Below are 21,946 nucleotides of genomic sequence, written 5' to 3' on the forward strand. Positions count from 1 at the left end.
CTCTCTGAGTAAGTAGAGTCCCTTGGCGCATGCCAGGGTGAAGCACGGTGGCCAGCTGAGTGAGCCATCAGCACGTGGCGCTGCGGAGTAGTGCGCTATTCAGTATTTACCTGTATGCTGTGGAGGATTGTCTGAAGGATTTGAGACACACATATTCCTCTAAATTTCCTAAAATTTATTTATTTGTCTTAAGCAAGATGATGAGAGCTACCTACTTGGATGGGCACCTTTTGGTTTTTCTGATATGTTTGTTTTTTGTCCCTACTCTTGCTGTGGCTTCTTGCTACTGGCCTATATTGAAGGGCATTCTAAGAAATATTGTCATGCTTGTGCCTCACCCCCTTATTTGTTGTCCCCTTTGTGAGGGTGGTACTGAGAGTACTTCCTTCTGTTAATTCAGGGGCCTTTAGGAAAAATAGGACTTAACAGCGGGAATAATTAGCTGAGCAGCTAATTTATTTTTGGCTTAGGTCACTGTCAGTCATATAAATGATTATTTTCTCCTTTTCACCTTGGCTCATGTGTAGCAAGTATGTGCCTTTCTCTTTTAAGCTACCTTTTTTTTCCTTTAATGGCCACACCTGTGGCATGTGGACGTTCCTGGGCCAGAGATGGAACCCGAGCCACAGCTGTAACCTACAGCCTATGCTGCAGTTACTGCAACACCAGACAGATCCTTTAACCCACCGTACCAGGCCAGGATTGAATCCGCATCTCTGCAGCAGCCCAAGCCACTGCAGTCAGATTTTTAACCCATTGTGCCACAGTGGGAACTCCTAAACAAACTTTTTTTTTTTTTTTTTTGCATTTTAGGGCCATCCCTGCAGCATATGGAAGTTCCCCAGGCTAGGGGTCAAATCAGAGCTGCAGCTGCTGGCCTGCACCACAGCTACAGCAACACGGGATCCAAGCTACGCCTGAGACCTACACCATAGCTCATGGCAACGCTGGATTGGTAATCCACTGAGCAGGCCAGGGATAGAACCTGCATCCTCATGGATTGGGTTCGTAACCTGATAGGCCACAATGGCAACTCCCTAAATGAACATTTTAAACAGCTTTTTTAAGGTGTCATTTGCAATTGTAACTTCCATGTTGAAAGTGAACAATTTGGTAAACTTTGACATATGTTTATACCTGTGAAATCATTACTGCAATCGAGATAATGAACATACCATAAACCCCCAAAATTTCCTCTGCCCCTATCCCTAGTAAACCACTAATCTGCTTTTTATCATGATAGAATAGTTTACATTTTCTAACTTCTTGTATAGTATGCACTTTTTTGTCTGACTTCTTTCCTGTAGCATAATTATTTGAGAGTCATCTATGTTGGATTTCTTTGTTTTGTTTTGCTTTTTTAAATAGCTCTAATCTTTCCTTGACCTTTTTTTTTTTTTTTTTTTAATTTGGCTGTACCTGCAGCATATGGAATTTCCTGTGCCAGGTATTGAACCCATACCACAGCAGTGACCCAATCTGCTACACCATAAGATAACTCCTTATCCATGTTGTTGCCTGTATTGGTTATTCATTCTTTCTTTCTTTTATTTCTTTAAGTTAATGTTGGGTCTTTTAAGATCGATCAGTTTTTTTTTAAGAGGTTTTTTTTGGCTTCAGCATGTGGAATTTCCTGGGCCGAGGATCAAACCTGTGCCACAGCAAAGATTCAAGCAGCTGCAGTGACAAGGCCACATCTTTAATCTGCTGTGTCACAAGAGAACTCCCATTCTTTTAATTTCTGAGTAGTCTTTCCTTTTGCAGATATATAACAATTTGTTGATCCACTCATTTATTAACAGACATTTGGGTGATTTCCGGTTTTTGGCTTTTAGCAATAAAGCGGTTGTGAACATTTTTGTACAAGTCTTTGCATGGATATATGCTTTCATTTCTCTTCAGTAAATACATATGAGTAGAATTGGCAGGTGATATGGTAGATGGCTATTTAAATCTTTAAGAAACAGACTCTTCCAAAATAGTTTTCCAAAAATGGTGATACCATTTTACAGTCCCACTAGCAGTGTATGAGAGTTCCAGTTGCTCCACACCCTTACCAGTATGTGTTATTGTCAGTCTTTTTAACGTTAGCCATTCTGACTCCCTGTTGCCTTTTAGGGATCCTTTAACCTTTTGATTCCCTCACCCATTTAACCCACCTCCCAATTCTGGCTTCTGGCATCTGCGAAAATCCGTTCTCTATGTCTATGAGGGGTTTTTTGTTATTGTTTTTAGATTCTGCTCCTAAGTGAGATCACACAGTATTTATCTTTGACTGACTTATTTCACATAGCATAGTGCCCACAGAGTGCACCCATGTTGTCACAAATGGAAAGATTTCCTTCTTTTTTAGGGCTGAATACTCTTCCACCCTTCTCTCTCGCGTGCTCTCTTTCTCTCTCTCTGTGTATTCGTGTGTTTTCTATATCCATTGGTCCATTTTCTTTATCAATTTGATGGACATTTAGGTTGTTTCCATATGTTGGCTATTATAAATAATGCTGAATGAGCATGGGGCATGCATATCTTTTCAAGTTACCCAGAAGGGGGATTTCTGGATCATACAGCAGTTCTAGTTTTATTTTATTTTTACTTTTTCAGGGCCACACAAACAGTATATGGAGGTTCCCAGGCTAGTCGTTGAATAGGAGCTGCAGCTGCTGTTGGTCGTGCCACAGCCACAGCAACGGCAGATCCAAGCCACATCTGCAAGCTACACCTCATAGCTCATAGCAATGCCAGATGGTTAACCTACTGAGCAAGGCCAGGGATCAAACCTACATTGTCATGGATACTAGTTGGGTTTGATACCATTGAGCCACAGCAGGAACTCCAGTTGTGAGCTTGTCTTTTAATCCTTGCAGTTCATTCAGTTTGTACTTTTATGTATTTTGAAGCTCTGTTGTTAGATCCTAAATATTTATGATTGTTATGGTCTCTTGTTTAATTTACTTTATCATTATGAAATGAATCTCTTATTTCTGGTAGTATTTTGTGCTCGAAAATCTGTTTTGTCTGATGTTAATATAGCCACTCCAGTTTTCTTTTGAGTAGCGCTTGAATTACGTATCTTTTTCCATTATTTTACTTTTAAATTATTTCCTTTTATTTCAAGTGGGTTTCTTGGAGGCAGCATATAGTTGGGTCTTACGTTTTTTTTACTCTGATCATCCTTCATTTTAGTAGGAGTATTTATTAGACCATTTGCATTTGATGGAATATTTGATATGATAGATTTACTTCTGTCATCTTGCTATTTGTTTTCTATTTGACCCATCTGTTCTTTGTTCCATTTTACTTATTTTGGATTAAGTGATTGCTTTTTATGATTCCATTTTATTTCTTTTGTTTGTTTAGTAGATAGGACTTTGTTGTGTTTATTGGCTGTTTCACATTTTATACTATGTATCTTCAATTTGCCACCAAGTAATATTTGTGTATGAGAACATAAGTATACTTTCATTTCCCCCTACTTGGTGGTATTGTTGTACATTTTACTTTTTCATGGAAATCCCACGATATTATTTTTTTTCTTTAACAATTAGTTAGACCTAAAGAGATTTAAATAATAAAAAATTTTTTCCATCAAAAGGATATCATTTTCCTTCTGCCTGGAGGATATTCTTTAGTCTTCCTTGTAATGCAGTTCTGTTGGTCAGGAATTTTTCAGCTTTCACCTATCAGAAAAAAATCTATTTCTCCTTCATTTTTAAATAGTATTTGCGGTGGGTAAAGAATTGTTGGTTTTCCTTTCAGTGCCTTTTAAATGTTGCTCCTTTTCCTTCTGACTTGCGTTATTTTGGATAAGTCCTCTGTAATTTTCCTTTGTTACTTAGTAATGGGTTTTTTCTCATTTACCTGCAATTTTATATTTATCATTGGTCCTAATTTGATTATTGGTGGTATAGTTTTCTTCATGTTTCTTGTGCTTAGGTTTTTTTTTTTTTGTCTTTTTGCCATTTCTTGGGCCGCTCCCATGGCATATGGAGGCTCCCAGGCTAGGGGACGAATTGGAGCTGTAGCCGCCAGCCTACACTACAGCCACAGCAATGCGGGATCCGAGCTGCGTCTGCAGCCTACACCATAGCTCATGGCAACGCCAGATCCTTAACCCATTGAGCAAGGGCAGGGCTCGAACCCGCAACCTCATGGTTTCTAGTCGGATTTGTTAACCACTGTGCCACGACGGGAACTCCTCTTGTGCTTAGGTTTTATTGAACTTCTTGCACCTGTAAGTTTATCACTTTCATCCCATTTGGAATTTTTTTTTTTTTTTTGGTGGTCTTTTCTAGGGCTACATCTATGGCATTTGGAGGTTCCCAGACTAGGGGTCTAATTGAAGCTGTAGCCACCGGCCTTTGCCAGAGCCACAGCAGCTTGGGATCCAAGCCGTGTCTGTGACCTACACAGCTCACGGCAATGCCGGATCCTTAGCCCACTGAGCGAGGCCAGGGATCGAACCCACAACCTCATGGTTCCTAGTCAGATTCGTTAACCACTGAGCCATGACAGGAACTCCTGGAAATTTTTGTAAGTGTTTTTTTCTTCTCCTCCTTTTGCAGACTATAGTTGTATTTGTTTGATTGCTTGACATCATCATAGAATTCAGTGATGTTCTTTTGTTTTTTGTTTTTTGTTTTTTTTTCATTTTTTTTTCCTACTCTGTGGTTCATTTTGTCTTTTAAGGATCACTGTTCTTTGTTACCAGATATCTAATATTTTGGAATGTCATTATTTCATGTATTTTTGTCTGATCTTCTAGTTTTCTTCACATAGGAGAGTAAATCTGGTCCCTGTTACTCCATATTGACCAGAAGTGAGTCTCTAAACTACTAATTGTATAATTAATACACAAATGTATTCTTCTTATAAAATATTATAGTAGTATAGAGGTTCCTTAGAAAATTAAAAATAGAACTATAAACTGTATGATTCACAATTATGCTTTGGGGTATTTATCCAAAGAAAATAAAAAGTAATTTATAAAGATATGTGTACCCCTGTGTTCATCCTGGCCTTACTTACCATAACCACAATATGGAAGCACCCTAAGTGCCCATCAACAGAAGAATGAGTAAAGAAAGGGTGGAATGTGTGTATGGATGAAAACATAAGTATACTTTCTATATATGTACACGATGGAATATTACTCAGACTTTAAAAAAAGAATCTTGCTCTTTGTGGCAGCATAGTGAAATAAATCAGAGTAAACCAAACGCCACGTGGTTTCACTTACTATGGAATCAGAAAACAAAACAAACAAATCGAAACAGAAACAGATTCATAGACATAGAACGTAGACAGGGTGTTTTGGAGGGGTGGACAGATGATTGAAATAGGTGAAGGGGATTAAGAGGTCCACACTTTTAATTATAAAATCAATTAGTCACAGGGATATAATGTACACATAGGAATATAGTGAGTAGTATGGTAACAATTTTGTATGGTAATGAATGGTAGCTGGACTTATTGTAGTAATCATTTCATTATATATAAAAATATTGAACCACTATGTTTACACCTAAAAACTAGTACATTAATTATAACTCAATTTAAAAATTTTTGATTACAGTTCCACTCTCTAATTCATTATTTCTAATCCAAGTCTGTCTCTTCTCAGAAATTAACTTGGTTATAGTATTTATAGTATATTCTCAGAATTTTTTTTTTTAATTTACACAGATACATAATAGATACCACAGAGATAATATATTATTTTGAAAAATGTTTTCTTTTCAGTTTCAGTTAAATTGCTTTATTGTTTCATCTCTTTCTATAGGCAGCTAAGAAAGAGCATGCTGCTATCATTCTTTGGAACACTACATCTTGGAAACAGGTGCAGAATTTAGTTTTCCACAGTTTGACTGTCACACAGATGGCCTTTTCTCCTGATGACAAGTTCTTACTAGCTGTTTCCAGAGATCGGACCTGGTCACTGTGGAAGAGGCAGGACACAATCCCACCTGAATTAGGTAAAACAGCTCTTGGTTGGGAAGGTTATTAGTGAAACAGTTATGTCCATTTTACCCACCTTGAGCCGCTCTTGGGTAAAAGAAATAGAAGTAATATCATTTTATTTATTTTATTACTTATTTATTTATTTATTTATTATTTATTATTATAACATATTATTTATTTTATTGGATAAAAGAAATAGAAGTAATAACAATTACGGTTGCTGTGAGTCTTTCAAAGCTCTGTGATAACTGAGGAAGACCTGACCTTCCTTGAAAGGATGGTATGTATCCAAACATCTCAGTTAAAGAAACTTAAAATCTATATGTAGAAAATTTAGGAGTTCCCGTCGTGGCGCAGTGGTTAACGAATCCGACTAGGAACCATGAGGTTGCGGGTTCGGTCCCTGCCCTTGCTCAGTGGGTTGACGATCCGGCGTTGCCGTGAGCTGTGGTGTAGGTTGCAGACGCGGCTCGGATCCTGCGTTGCTGTGGCTCTGGCGTAGGCCAGTGGCTATGGCTCCGATTCGACCCCTGGCCTGGAACCTCCATATGCCATGGGAGCGGCCCAAAGAAACAGCAAAAAGACAAAAAAAAAAATCTATATGTAGAAAATTTAGATTTTGCAGATGGTTGTAGAATGCCACCGTTAAACCGAATGGATGATAGATACTGAGTGGGGTGTTTCGGGACAAGAATAAGGAATATAAAGTTAAATTATGAAACTTAGAAGGAGCATTGTCTTTGCCCTTTACCTACCCTCTGTCATAATGATGAAGGAGAAGGGCATTTTAGGCATCTGTTTGTGGATAATATGACCCCGGGCAAGATGTTAACACATCTATGTATGTTCTACCTTGGACCTGGCATAGTTTTTTTTTAAATGAAAAGGAAAGAAAACTTGTGGTGGCCTATTCTTATTCCCATAGTTTCTTTGAGTGGGTAAAATCTAGAGAGTGTTTAAAGTACTCATGTTGTTTAATCCCATTTTTAATTTTTCCATGGGTATAACTACTTACAGTTTGATCTTACAATATTTTTAGTCCTTTAGCTTTTTGTATTTTAGCATGTTCTGGGGACTATGCCACATACTGAGCAGTATGTGTTAGAACAGACATTTCTTTTGCAACTGGTGATTTCCCAACATACAATCTTTACTTTTTAAAAAGTTGAAATGAGGAAGTTCCCCAGTGGGTTTTGGATCGGGTGTTGTCACTACAGTGGCTTGGGTTCACCCCCTGGCTCAGAAACTTCCGCATGTCGTGAATATGGCCAAAAAATAAATAAATAAAAAGTTAAAGTAATACTAATAGCAAATCTGTTAATTTGTTATATCATTATGGATTGTAGATTATTAGATACACTAATCTTCCCTCTGTACACAGTAATGTTTTTTAGGTTTATATGAGGGTGAGAAGTTAGTTACCTTACACTTAAATCTTACAGGGAAAGATTTAAAAAAAATTGTTTTTAACATTATTTAAGAGTACCTTATTCTTTTTTCAGTGGCTTAATATACAAATCTGGCTACTTCCTGAGTGAGATTAAATTTCTTCAGGCTTCTTCCATAAGCATGAATTGAACCTTTATTAGTTAAGTGTCCAGAAGATGTTTGTCATCAGTCACTGGAGAATGACTAGTCAATAAAAAAGCATTTCCTACTAAAATGATGACTGTATGCCCATAGCCTTCTGGTGAGGGGTCTGCTGCCTGGCCTTGTTCTATTGCAAAACTCTGTACACAGTCTGTGTACATATAAATTGATAACTAAATCACATGATGTATATTGCTCTTAAACATAGCTTTCCAATGAGTAAAAAACAACAGCTTTTTCCACTTTGTGAATAATGCATGTATGTTTCTCTCAGACCCAGTTTTCAGTCTCTTTGCCTTCACCAACAAAGTCACTGCTGTGCACAGTAGAATTATTTGGTCTTGTGATTGGAGTCCTGATGGCAAGTATTTTTTCACTGGAAGTCGTGACAAAAAGGTATTTTTTTTTAACTTAATATTTTTTCAGATGCAAAATAGTAGTATTACAAGTACGTTTGGATAAAGAAACACATAATTCTGGTTTTCTGATACAACTTTTAAAAGTCAGGTTATGTATTCCTTCTGGGTTTTTGATACGCATTCATAAAAAGCCTTTTCTTACCTGTTAAATTCTATAAATACATGTCTCTGAAATATCAAATATGAAGAGACCCTTTTGTTGTTCACATAACTATCAGACAGCCACAGTGGGAAAAAAGTAGTACATGAAATGGGTCAAGACTGAAAAATTGTATGGGAGCAGGAGTGGATAGTGGGGCATTGGGGAAAAACACTTTCTACTTTTCTTTTTCATACTTTTATGTATTTAAAATTCTCTTTGGAGTTCCTGTTGTGGCTCAGCATTTTAAGAATCCAACTAGTATCCATGAGGATGTGGGTTCAGTCCCTAGCTCAGTGGGTTAAGGAATACAGCATTGACGTGAGATGCCATGTAGGCTGCAGCTGCAGTTTGGATCTGCTGTCGCTGTGGCTGTGGCGTAGGCAGCTCCAGCTCCACTTCAACCCCTAGCTGGGGAACTTCATATGCCTAGGGTGCAGCCCTAAAAAAAGACAAAAAAATTTATTTTTATAATGAATGATTATTATCTCTTTTCATTCAGTGGAGAAAGCAGGGTGCATATGTGTAATGTGTAAACTTGGAAAAAAGATCAGAAAAAGTTAGCCAGCAGTAGGTTCTTTTTCTTTTCTTTCTTTTTTTTTGGTCACACCCTTGGCATGCGGACGTTCCTGGGCCAGGGTTGCCACAGCTGCAACTGGAGCCACAGCAGTAATAAATTGTATCCTTGGAGTTCCTGTCGTGGCACAGTGGAAATGAACCCGACTAGTAACCATGAGGTTGCAGGTTTGATCCCTGGCTTCACTCAGTGGGTTAAGGATCAGGCGTTGCTGTGAGCTGTGGGGCAGCTGCTGTGAGCTTGGATCTGATGTTGTTGTGGCTGTGGCGTAGGCCAGTAGCTGTAGCTCCGATTGGACCCCTAGCCTGGGAACCTCCATGTGCCGTGAGTGCGGCCCTAATGAGAAGAAGGGAAAAAAAAAAAAAAAAAAAGCAACAACAAATTGGATCCTTACCCCACTTGGCCACCAGGGAATTCCAGCAGTAGATTCTTGACCATGACCTCGCCCTTGTTCTCTGGGAAATGTTCTCCTGGCCTCTAGTCTTTCCTCTGTTTTCATGCTCTTTAAAACATCCCTCCATTTTCTACATTTCCTGCAGACCAGAGGAGCTGAGGCGCTCAAGCATTTCCTTCCTCTCCTGTCTTCTCCACTTGTAGTCATGGTACACGTTCCCGAGATGGAGGATTAATGCAGGCATGTTGTCACTCAGTGAGACACTGAAATGTCAGCCTCTGAAATGCTTTCTCTCAGGCCTTCACTCTGTCATTTGCATTTTAATTTCTTCCCCAGCATTTATTTTTCTACTCTTTGCTCTCTGTTCTGGCAGCAGGATGGCTTCTACCCTCCACAGTCAAGTCCAGTTAGCTGTGACTCTCACAGATAGGTTGAGGCTGAAGCGGACATAGCATCGTCCACCACTCAGTCTCTGCTAACTTGGGCTGAGCCTTCTGCTCAGAATCTTGCTTTGGTCCTGCATTTTGCAACTCTTATCTGTTTCACTGTCCTCTCCATTTCTCTGTGCCCAGTCACATCCCTTTGAGGCATGAGCTCCAGGACAGCTTTATTGCTTACCTGGTGTACCATCAAGGTTAGGGCCTCCTGACAGCTGAGCTGATTTCCTGAGCCGTGAGTGGTGTAGAGGAAGAGCAGGGGACTTGATTGTTGTCCCACATTTTGTGTAATTTCTTGGTGGGGTGCATGAGCACCTTGATGAAGCCATGGTGGTCAGAATCTCACTGGGTCACAGCTGGTTTCCTGAGTATAAAGATCAGGTTGGACACCCCTGCTCTCTGGGCAGGGACCAGCACACTTGGGTAGTTGAGGTCCCAGAGACTCTGTGATGCTTGAAAGACTTGAAAGTCCTGGAACACAAATGAAAATGTTGCATTTTAAAAAATGTCAGAGTGTTATCTCTGTCATTGAAACTCTCTAATGCACTGCTGGAAACCTTGCAGAGAGGAAGCTTTACAGAGTTTGCTCTGTCTGTGTTAGGTGGTTGTCTGGGGTGAATGTGACTCCAGTGATGACTCCATCGAGCACAGCATAGGTCCCTGCTCCTCCGTTCTGGATGTGGGCGGAGCTGTGACAGCTGTCAGCGTCTGCCCTGTGCTTAACCTTTCCCAACAGTGAGTATCTGTGGGAGGCATCATTTTATGTTTCTTTAAGAAGACCACTTGGTTTCTCAATATGTACCTGTCTTACACTTTAATCTGTGGGTTCTCTTAGCTTCTGAGTTGCTAAAGTTTTTTATAATGCTTAATGTTTCTCATAAGAATTTCTAAATTGAAAGTTCCCATCATGGTTCAGTGGTAATGAACCTGACTGGTATCCATGAGGACGTGGGTTTGATCCCGGGCCTCACTCAGTGGGTTAAGGATCTGGCATTGCCGTGAGCTGTGGTGTAGGTTGCAGACATGGCTCGGATCTGACGTTGCTGTGGCTGTGGTGTAGGCCGGCAGCTGCAGCTTCAGTTCGACCCCTAGCTTGGAACTTCCATATGCCACGGGTACAGCACTATTCAGAAAAAAAAAAAAATTGATACAACTCAATATTCCGAGTGGTGAAATACAGATGAGTGTGTGGCTCAAAGGTTCTTTTTCACCAAAGTTAGGCCTGTGGTGCTTTTCCTGTAATAAATGTTTTCAGGACTCCTGTAGCCAACCAGGGTAACACTAGCTCATGGACCTTGCCAGCAGAGGACAGAGGTAAAGCTGTGTGCGCCCTCGATGGAGAGGAGGCTCTGGGCTGGATAGTGGAGCAGCACACTGGATCCTGGGCCTGCACTTTCTAAGAGACCTTTTAAGCCAGGGACAGTCGGAAACACTATAAAGTACTTTAGATTGATGATGATGGAGATAACAGGAATGCATGCTAAATTAACACTGTCTCCCTTCCTCCCTTAAAAACAGATATATTGTTGCAGTAGGATTAGAGTGTGGAAAGATTTCTTTATACTCCTGGAAAAAGACTAATCAAGTTCCAGAAATAAATGACTGGATCCACTGTGTAAAAACAAGTCAAAGGTATTTCTTCTTATTTTTGCTTCCACCAGATTAGGTAGAAGTCATGGGGTATTTATCAGGAAATCTTATTTGCACGGAGAGGCACACAGGCCTATCCATGTGCTTTCCACTAATTGATACCTCTGATTTTATGATAGTGTCTTGAAATTCACATTTGTTACTCTATTACACTTGGTTTTTGAAGGTTTACTTGACAAGGTTGCATGTTTGCATAATATTGTCTTTATAGACAATGCAAAAGAAAGTGATTTTCATAAATGGAAGTTTTCAGAACTTGACTACAGTAAAATCTTAATAAAATGTGATTCAAAATATTGATGATTTTTGAAATATAATAGATTGTTTGGTAGTCAGATCTTGTGTGTGAACAGTTCACATGTAATGGAGCAAACCATCAAGTGTCCCACAAAGTCCCATGAGTGGCCTTCAGGCTGAGTGGACACTTCTGAGCCTCCTGGCCTGGGCATGGGCCTTTGCCACCTGAGCTAGCTTAGAGCACTCGCAGTTTGATATTACAAGATATTTCTTCCAGGGGAGCTTGTCTTTTTGTCAGCAAAGCATGTTAATGTCATAATTGTATTTATGATAATGAGATCTCCTTTTTTTCCCCCCCATCTTTTTAGGGCCACAGCTGTGGCATATGGAAGTTCCCAGACTAGGAGTCAAATTGGAGCTGCATCTGCTGGCCTATACCACAGCCACAGCAACAGGATCCGAGCCACATCTGCAGCGTACACCACAGCTTTCAGCAGTGTCGGATCCTTAACCCACTGAGTGAGGCCAGGGATCAAACCCCCATTCTTATGGATACTAGTCAAGTTCTTAACCTCCTGAGCCACAATTGGAATTCCGAGACATGCTTTGTAACTGCTGCCCTCCTGGCTCTTCTCCTGCCCTTATGATGCTGGGTTTAGTTAAAATAGTTCATGCTGTTGGCTACTGAAGAGAGAAGTGTCCAATGAAATTCCCTATTTCAGACATTGGATATTTTCTTTCTTCCTGGACTCTCCTCCCTTCTCTTTTCCTTTCTTTCACTTGCTCTGCCCAGGATGCTCACTCTGCCTCTGCCTGGTACTGCCCAGATGTGAGACACTGGCAGAACGCCCCTTAAGGAAACAAAGGCAGGGGACATGTATAGAAACTGAGTTTTTCATCAAAAAATTTTTCTTTTCTGACTGTGCCCGATGCATGTGGAAGTCCCCGGGCCAAGGACCGAATCCACATCATAGCAGCAGCCCAAGCTACAGCAGTGACAATGCTGAATCCTTAACCTGATGGGTCATCAGGGAACTCCTCACTAAAATAATGCTTTTAGTCATTACAGTGATTTTGGATTTGCAAGAACTACCTTCTGTTATTTGTATTGCTAATATTCCAGTTATTAAATTACAAGTACTTTTCAAGTGAAAGGTTTTGCTAGTAATGATATACAAAGGTAATATAAGCAAACACTGCCTTCTAGGTTGACTCCTCAAGCTCCCTGTCTTCCAAATGTGATTTAGTAACATGCTGGATTTAAAGAGCATTACCCATCACCCTCATTCCAAAACCAGACAGAGATACCACCAAAAAAGAAAACTATCGCCCAATATCATTGATGAATATAGATGCAAAAATTCTCAACAAAATCTTAGCCAACCGAATCCAACAACATATCAAAAAAATTATACACCATGACCAGGTTGGGTTCATCCCAGGTTCACAAGGATGGTTCAACATACGCAAATCAATCAGCATCATACACCACATTAACAAAAGAAAAGTCAAAAATCATATGATCATCTCAATAGATGCAGAAAAAGCATTTGACAAAGTCCAACATCCATTCATGATCAAGACCCTCGCCAAAGTGGGTATAGAGGGAACATTCCTGAACATAAAGCCATTTATGATAAACCCACAGCAAATATAATCCTCAATGGGGAAAAACTGAAAGCCTTCTCACTCAAATCGGGAACAAGACAGGGATGCCCACTCTCACCACTGCTCTTCAACATAGTTTTGGAAGTCCTAGCCACAGCAATTAGACAAACACAAGAAATAAAAGGCATCCATATAGGAAGAGAAGAGATCAAACTGTCACTGTATGCAGATGACATGATACTATACATAGAAAACCCTAAGGACTCCACCCCAAAACTCCTTGAACTGATTAATAAATTCAGCAAAGTAGCAGGATATAAGATTAACATTCAGAAGTCAGTTGCATTTCTGTATACCAGCAATGAAATATTAGAAAAGGAATACAAAGATATAATACCTTTTAAAATTGCACCTCACAAAATCAAATACCTCGGAATACACCTGACCAAGGAGGTAAAGGACCTATATGCCAAGAACTATAAAACTTTAATCAAAGAAATGAAAGAAGATGTAAAGAAATGGAAAGATATTCCATGTTCCTGGGTTTGGGAAAATCAATATTGTAAAAATGGCCATCCTACCCAAAGCAATCTACAGATTCAATGCAATCCCTATCAAATTACCCAGGACATTTTTCACAGAACTAGAACAAACAATCCAAACATTTATATGGAACAACCAAAGACCCAGAATCGCCAAAGCAATCCTGAGAAACAAAAACCAAGCAGGAGGCATAACTCTCCCAGACTTCAAGAAATACTACAAAGCCGCAGTCATCAAAACAGTGTGGTACTGGTATCAAAACAGACAGACAGACCAATGGAACAGAATAGAGAACCTGGAAATAAACCCTGACACCTATGGTCAATTAATCTTTGACAAGGGAGGCAAGAACATCAAATGGGAAAAAGAAAGTCTATTCAGCAAGCATTGCTGGGAAACCTGGACAGCTGCATGCAAAGCAATGAAACTAGAAAACACCCTCACACCATGCACAAAAATAAACTCCAAATGGCTGAAAGACTTAAATATACGACAGGACACCATCAAACTCCTAGAAGAAAACATAGGCAAAACACTCTCTGACATCAACATCATGAATATTTTCTCAGGTCAGTCTCCCAAAGCAATAGAAATTAGAGCAAAAATAAACCCATGGGACCTCATCAAACTGAAAAGCTTTTGCACAGCAAAGGAAACCCAAAAGACAACAAAAAGACAACTTATAGAATGGGAGAAAATAGTTTCAAATGATGCAACCGTCAAGGGCTTAATCTCTAGAATATATAAACAACTTATACAACCCAGCAGCAAAAAAGCCAATCAATCAATGGAAAAATGGGCAAAAGACCTGAATAGACATTTCTCCAAAGAAGATATACAGATGGCCAACAAACACATGAAAAAAATGCTCAACATCGCTGGTTATAAGAGAAATGCAAATCAAAACTACCATGAGATATCACCTCACACCAGTCAGAATGGCCATCATTAATAAATCCACAAATAACAAGTGCTGGAGGGGCTGTGGAGAAAAGGGAACCCTCCTGCACTGTTGGTGGGAATGTCAACTGGTACAGCCACTATGGAGAACAGTTTGGAGATACCTTAGAAATCTATCCATAGAACTTCCATATGACCCCGCAATCCCACTCTTGGGCATCTATCCGGACAAAACTCTACTTAAAAGAGACACGTGCACCCGCATGTTCATTGCAGCACTATTCACAATAGCCAAGACATGGAAACAATCCAAATGTCCATCGACAGATGATTGGATTCGGAATATGTGGTATATATACACAATGGAATACTACTCAGCCATAAAAAAGAATGACATAATGCCATTTGCAGCAACATGGATGGAACTAGAGAACCTCATACTGAGTGAAATGAGCCAGAAAGACAAAGACAAATACCATATGATATCACATAACTGGAATCTAATATCCAGCACAAATGAACATCTCCTCAGAAAAGAAAATCATGGACTTGGAGAAGAGACTTGTGGCTGCCTGATGGGAGGGGGAGGGAGTGGGAGGGATCGGGAGCTTGGGCTTATCAGACACAACTTAGAATAGATTTACAAGGAGATCCTGCTGAATAGCATTGAGAACTTTGTCTAGATACTCATGTTGCAACAGAAGAAAGGCTGGGGGAAAATGTAATTGTAATGTATACATGTAAGGATAACCTGACCCCCTTGCTGTACAGTGGGAAAAAAATAATAATAAATAATTAAAAAAAAAAAGAGCATTACCCTCCCCATTTATCTCAAAGCTTATATAGCCAAATGAGTACTGTCCCTCAAAGTAACTCCCCTGGGAAGAAGTATGCTATATAAATACACACACACGTGTGTGTTTGTGTGTGTGTGTGTGTGTATGTATACACACTTGTTTTAGTGATGTCACTTTTTCAGTCAATCTTTTAATGAGACGCGAGAACAAATGAGATCCCACCGATGTTGCTGTTATTTTCAGAACTTCTCTTTAGGAATTGTGTTCAGAACTAGCTTAGTACTGATGCAAGAAAGCCAATTCTGATATCTTTTATATGAAGTTTTCCTCATTTGACCATTCACATTTTTTTTAAAAGCTCAGCATTCATCTTATTTATAAGCTCCTCTCCAAATGAGCTTGACTTCTTTCAATAGTCAAAATTATCCTTAAAGGAAGGATAAGCTGTCATAGAGAGCACTCAGGTCCCAGTCTGTGTGGAAGCATTTCCTTTGGGAGAATTTCAGGAAACATGAGTCACAACAGCATTGTGGGAATGTGTGGACCCTCCCAGAATGGCCACTTGCAGGGGCTCATGGTCATTAGGTGGTATAGGTGCTGGTGTGCTGATTTTTTTCTTTCTCTTTTTTCTTTTTAGGGCCACACCTGCCACATATTTCCATAGGCTAGGGGTCGAATCAAAGCCGTAGCCGCTGGCCTGCGCCACAGCCACAGCAACACCAGATCCGAGCCATGTCTGTGACCTACACCACAGCTCATGGCAATAATGCTGGATCCTTAACCCACTGAGCGGGGCCAGGGATCACACCCCCATCCTCTTGGGTACTAGTCAGGTTCGCTACCGCTGAGCCACGATGGGAACTCCTGGTGTGCTGATTTTTTTAAATGTGCTTCACCACTTTGACACTGTAGTTTATTTCCACCTTTTCATCCTGAGAGTGCATCTGGTGACAGGGTCTCAGCATCTGAGAGTATGATTCTGTTCTCTGATACTGCTTTCAGTGATTACTGCTTTAAAACCTATTTAGGTTTTTCACCTTATTCCTTCTTAGTTTGGAGAACAAAGTGGCTGGTTAAATTTATAGAAGACATTATATTTTCATAGAATTTTATTATAATCTGTGTTTGTCAGCATCCTAGGTCAGCCATGGGCCTGGGGGAATGCATTAATGTAAACATTCTGCCCAGGGTCATGTGCTTACAGGTCATATTGGTTCTTCCACTAGGCAATTGATTAAATGTTTTCACTGTCTCTCCTTACCTAGCGGTCACAGGAATGTCAAAAGAATCAAATAATCTAGAATATGTTGTACAGTTGGAATTCTCAAAAAAAAACATTTATTAATGTTTCCTGAAAGACTGATTTTAATAGCTGTTTCATGGATTCCACTGATCATTAAAGCAAAATTCAACAAAAATGCATTTCTTGCTCTTTTCAGTGGTTTCCTTGGTCAGTAAGATGTTTTTAAGGTTAACGTAAAAGTGCTAAAACATTAGTGATAGTATTTTATGAGACTGACACGCTGCTTACTATGCTGAGGTACCTAGTGATAGTATTTTAAAACCTGTACATTTTGTGCTTCTTAACTATTTATGTTAACGTTAATAGTAAGAATATGCTAATTAAGTAAACATGCAGCTGAGCACCCAGTAAAGTGTTTCATAGTCGTAGCATACCTTCATTTCATGATTTTTCTCTTTGTTTTAGCCAAAGTCATACACTTGCTATCAAAAAATTATGCTGGAAGAATTGTAATGGAAAAACTGAACAGAATGAAGCAGAAGACACTGAATGGTTACACTTTGCAAGCTGTGGCGAAGATCACACTGTGAAGATACACAGAGTCAACAGATACGCGCTGTGATGGACTTAGTAACTACAGGCACATTCTCATTGGTGTCTTAAAATCTTTATCCTGTAAATAGATAACCTTTACCTCATAATTTCATCGAGTTTTGTTTTTAAGTCCTGTTGCAGTTGTCTTTGAGTCATAGACCCTTTGAAATCTAATGAAAGCTACAGACTCTTTTTTCAAAATTTTTGTATGTGCACACCCTCTCAGAACCTTGCCCATACTTTCAGGGATTCCAACCCACATCCTTGTGTCTCAGATTGAGAGCCTCTGTGTTTATTTTCTTCATGATCAAATTTGCCTAATTTTGTGTCATTTGGGTCTTTCTCTCTTCATATGCCCCTCTTTGGGACAGCTCAATATTTATTACCCTCCTCCGAGGAAGGACATAAAGAATAAAAAGAAATGAAGCCCAGATTACTATATTTTTATTTTAATAATTTTTGCAAATAAACAGACCACACAAAGAGTGGTCTTGACCCCTTCCTCCCAGTACACACCAACCATTCTAGGAATTTGGCAGGTTGTTTTGAGTTTGAACTGCAGTCAGTTCTTTCTCTTATTCTTTAGAAGTACAAAGAGTCTTCCTTCAGGGTTTAACTTAAAATAACTGGGAGATGGAAGGGCTGGAAAGTAGAGTTCTGAATCCTCTGAATTTCTGTGAAGTTGCATAAGTGAGTCACAAGAGGAAGAATGAAGTCATGAGAGCAAAGGCGGCTGTCCCTCAGGGAGAGTGAGCAGTGGGCACCGAGGGAGGAACACACCAGAAAGATAGTGCTGGCTGTGCCACTCGGGTCTGGGAGGCGGCCGGAAAGTTGGGCACTTGGGAGTTGGGTGGAGAGGTTAGGAGAGGGGGTGGGAGAGCGTGCGAGGACTGGTGTGAGCAGAGGCTCCTCCTCCCCCCCCCCCCCGTGGGAACATGGAGCTGCCTGGCTAATTGCCGCTTAAATACACACTATACACAAAAAATGTGCTGGAAGAAGGGAGGTGAGGATTTTCTTTCTTTCTTTCTTTTTTTTTTTTTGGTCTTTTTGCCTTTTCTAGGGCCACACCCGTGGCATATGGAGGTTCCCAGGCTAGGGGTCCAATCGGAGCTATAGCCACCAGCCTACGCTAGAGCCACAGCAACACCAGATCCAAGCTGCGTCTGCAACCTACACCACAGCTCACGGCAACGCTGGATCCTTAACCCACTGAGCAAGGCCAGGGATAGAACCTGCAACCTCATGGTTCCTAGTCAGATTCATTAACCACTGCGCCACGACGGGAACTCCGAATTTTCTTGGTGGAAGTTTATGCCGTTAGCTGGCATGACATTTTGCTTCCAAAGGAGTTAAGTGATACTTCGTCTAAATGAAGGTAATGTGAGCTACCTATGTCATTTAAATTTTTCTAGTGGACACACAGAGTAAAAAGAAAGGGGATGATTTATTTATTTTTTATTTTTATTTTATTTTTTTGCTTTTTAGGGCCGTACCTGTGGCATATGGAGGTTCCCAGGCTAGGGGTCAAATCAGAGCTACAGTTGCTGGCCTACACCACAGCCACAGCAATGCCAGATCCAAGCCACATTTGTGACCTACACCACAGCTCATGGCAACACCAGATCCTTAACCCACTGAGCGAGGCCAGGGATTGAACCCACAACCTCGTGGTTCCTAGTTGGATTCGTTTCCACTGTGTCACGACGGAAACTCTGGGGTGTCACTTATTTTAATGACACATTTGTTATAACCCAGTATATCCCAAATATTCAATGTAAAGAATTATGAAGATACTTTACCCTTTTTCATGTATAAAATCTTTGTGTACTACAAAGTCATTTTACACTTAGAGCCCATCTTAATTCAGACCCACCACGTTTCAAGTGCTCAGTATGGCTAGTGGCCATATCTGTATTTGGACAGTGCAGTTCTAGACTATGGAATCTGTATACATTTGTCTTACACCTTAGATCTTTTTTTTTTTTTTTTTTTTAGTGTGGAAGTTCCCAGGCCAGGGATTGAACCCATGCCAGAGCAGTGACAACAATGTGTCCTTAACCTGCTGAGCCACTAGGGAACTCCTTGAAGTACATTCTCTTTGCTTATCAGATGAAGGATCTGAATCTTCCATTGGCCCAACTAACCCTGCGCATGTGGGATTCCAGAGCAGATCTGTGGACTAACAGCCCTTTAAAGCTGTTTCCAGCACAGAGCCCATCCCCCTAAGGTCTTCTGAAAGCCGGCCTAGTCTTGGAGAGACCACATCCATGGTTGGTTGTTGTTTTGCCAACTGTAAATAGCCAGTTTTCCTAAGTTGTCCTGAAGCATCTTCCTTAGTAATCATGTGTATAATGATTGAGTTCAATAAGTATTCCCAAAGACTTGCTCTACATTTGGGCAATATCTTGAACTTCATATACCTGCCTTGTAGTTTTACCACGATGGTCCTAATCTGCTAAAGGAGAACAACTTTGAACCATCCTGTAATAATTCATAACCTCTAAAGCAAAAAGGCAGTCTTGCAGTTCTGCTGCAGGGAAGCTGAGGAGTCTTTCAGAATCCCCATTCTGTCCTTCCCTGTTTTCCCTGATAATTTCATTTCTCTGCCTGATACACAGTATCTGAATTGAGATTGATGCCAAGCGCCGTCCTAAGTCGTTGCTGTCTTCTGACCTATCTGGCTTTCCTAGATGAAAGAGAGGTGATTGGCTTGTGTTCCCAGTACATGCTTATCCTGCACAACAAAGAGCCAAATCACTGTCTTCCCAGTAGCCTCGGGACATGGAGACATGTTTTGCTTTGGGTTTTTTTTTTGTTTGTTTTCTTAGGGCTGCACCTGCAGCATGTGGAGATTCCCAGGCTAGGGGTTGAATCAGAGCTACAGCTGCCAGCCTACACCAGTCACGGCAACTCAGAATCTGAGCCGGATCTGACCTACACCACAGCTCATGGCAATGCCGGATCCTTAACCCACTGAGCAAGGCCAGGGATAGAACCTGTGTCCTCATGGATGCTAGTCAGATTCATTTCCACTGAGCCACGACAGGAACTCCCAGACATAGTTATTGATGCCAAAGAGAAGCTGTGGGATTTGGAGGGAGACTGTGCCGATTCAGGAATAAAATGAAAGGACAGAATCATTCTCTCTCTCTTTTTATTTTTTTGGTCATATCCGAGGCATGCCGAAGTTCTCGGGTCAGGGGTCAGTCCCTCGCAACAGCAGTAACTAGAGCCACAGCAGTGACAGCGCCAAATCCTTAACCTGCTGAGCCACCAGGGAACTCCCCATTTTCCCTCTGTCTTAGATCAGAAATCCTACCCACCATAGAAAATCCTGGGTCATCTGAAGAAAAATACAAGGCCATTTACTCACTTTTGATCAAATCCTATGTATTTCTCAAGGCAGTCTGGGTGAGAGTTGGATTCTGGATATAAGGATTAAGAAGTGTGTTTGAATCCTGGCTCACAATGGCTATAACTGTGGGTAAGCTTTCCTTCATTTGTGTAAATGGAGATAATATTAATGGATCAGTCTGACCTCCATTCCACTCTGTGAAGAAAATGCAAAATGTTCTTTCGGCTTACTGCAGTCTTTCTCAAAAGGAATCAAGGTAGGCAGACCAGGTAGGGCAGGGAGACTTGTCATCGTGATTAGGGGACCCAGGCTCTTTTCAGCCGTCCTCATTGTGTGGCTTCCTCACTATCCACAAACCTGCTTGGCCTCCTGCCATGATCTTTTCATCCCAGCCAGCACAGAGGAGGAAGGCATTAGAAAACTCTTGTTCCTACCTTTAGGAAACATGGAAGTCCATACAGTTTGGTTTAATCTCTGGCCAGAATTTTGTTTTGTGGCCATACCTCAAGAGAGACTGGGAAATGAAATCTTTGTTGCAGGTGGTCATGTGCTCAGCTGAGAATGGAGGTGGTTTATTCAGGAAGAAAGAACAAATGTTAGACTCACTTCATTAAAAAATAACCGCCTTGTAGGGTTATTTTGAGAAATAAGCCAGTGCATGAAAAACGCTAGCCCAAAGCCTGCATATAGTAAGACACTATTAATTGGCAACTGTTACTATTACAGTAAATAAAGTTCAGTTCATGTTGCCTCCATAGAGCCTTTATTAATCCCCTCGTTTCAAATATTATTTCTCTGAATTCATAGTATGTCATTCTTATTTTCTTTTATGATATTTGTTACTGCCTATTTTTGATTAGTGTATGTCTTAAGCTGTTTCTTATCACAGAACTAGACGCTTTCTGTGATAAGAAAAGTTTGTCTCCAAAAGATGCAGGGGAATAATAGCTCACATAAATTGAAAAAAGTGCAGTTGTGGGACAAAGGCCAGGGCACGGTTTCCCTTTCCTTAGTTCTCTCAGCTCTTTTCTCCCATGTGTCAGTCTTCTGAGGCTGCCCTCCCTCATGGCCACAAGATGGATGAAAGCAGCCCCTGAGGTTACAGGTTCCCTTGCTCATTCATATCAAAAAGAATAAACCTTTAAACATTAAGTCGCTAGCTTTACTCCGGACCACCCTGAACCAAACACAGTGGGCAGAGGAAACCACACAGCAAGTGGCTGGGACCTGCCCGTTTGATATAGCAAGAGCATGAGATTCCCTATTGTGGAGCTGGAGGCAAGGTTGGTTGCATTAGGACCACGTGGTTACTCTAAAGGGTGGTTTTCCAAAGCAAAATTGGAGGGCATTGGGTGTTGGATAGGTAACCAGTGAGAGCTAAAAGTGTAAGCCTACTGAACAAATGTCAGGCCATCAGCTTTGTTGTCTTATTTTCCATAGCACCTTGCACCGTGGGTCGATCACCATGTACTGTCCAATATTTACTGAATTCAAGAAAGAATAAG

The 21,946-nt window shown here is 40.6% G+C and overlaps 1 protein-coding gene across 1 annotated transcript in view; it reads left to right on the forward strand.

Annotated features, from left to right (window-relative positions):
• ELP2 (elongator acetyltransferase complex subunit 2) overlaps positions 1 to 17,519 on the forward strand; it is a 47,743-nt gene extending 30,224 nt beyond the window's left edge. The window contains exons 18-22 of the mRNA XM_047794138.1: positions 5,780 to 5,972; positions 7,823 to 7,944; positions 10,116 to 10,249; positions 11,033 to 11,146; positions 16,958 to 17,519. Of these exons, the coding sequence (XP_047650094.1) occupies positions 5,780 to 5,972; positions 7,823 to 7,944; positions 10,116 to 10,249; positions 11,033 to 11,146; positions 16,958 to 17,114 (720 nt within the window). The 3' untranslated portion in view covers positions 17,115 to 17,519. The remainder of the gene's footprint in view (positions 1 to 5,779; positions 5,973 to 7,822; positions 7,945 to 10,115; positions 10,250 to 11,032; positions 11,147 to 16,957) is intronic.
• The last annotated feature ends 4,427 nt before the right edge of the window (positions 17,520 to 21,946 follow it).

Source organism: Phacochoerus africanus, chromosome 8 (genome assembly GCF_016906955.1).
Source record: "Phacochoerus africanus isolate WHEZ1 chromosome 8, ROS_Pafr_v1, whole genome shotgun sequence".
Classification (NCBI taxonomy): domain Eukaryota; kingdom Metazoa; phylum Chordata; class Mammalia; order Artiodactyla; family Suidae; genus Phacochoerus; species Phacochoerus africanus.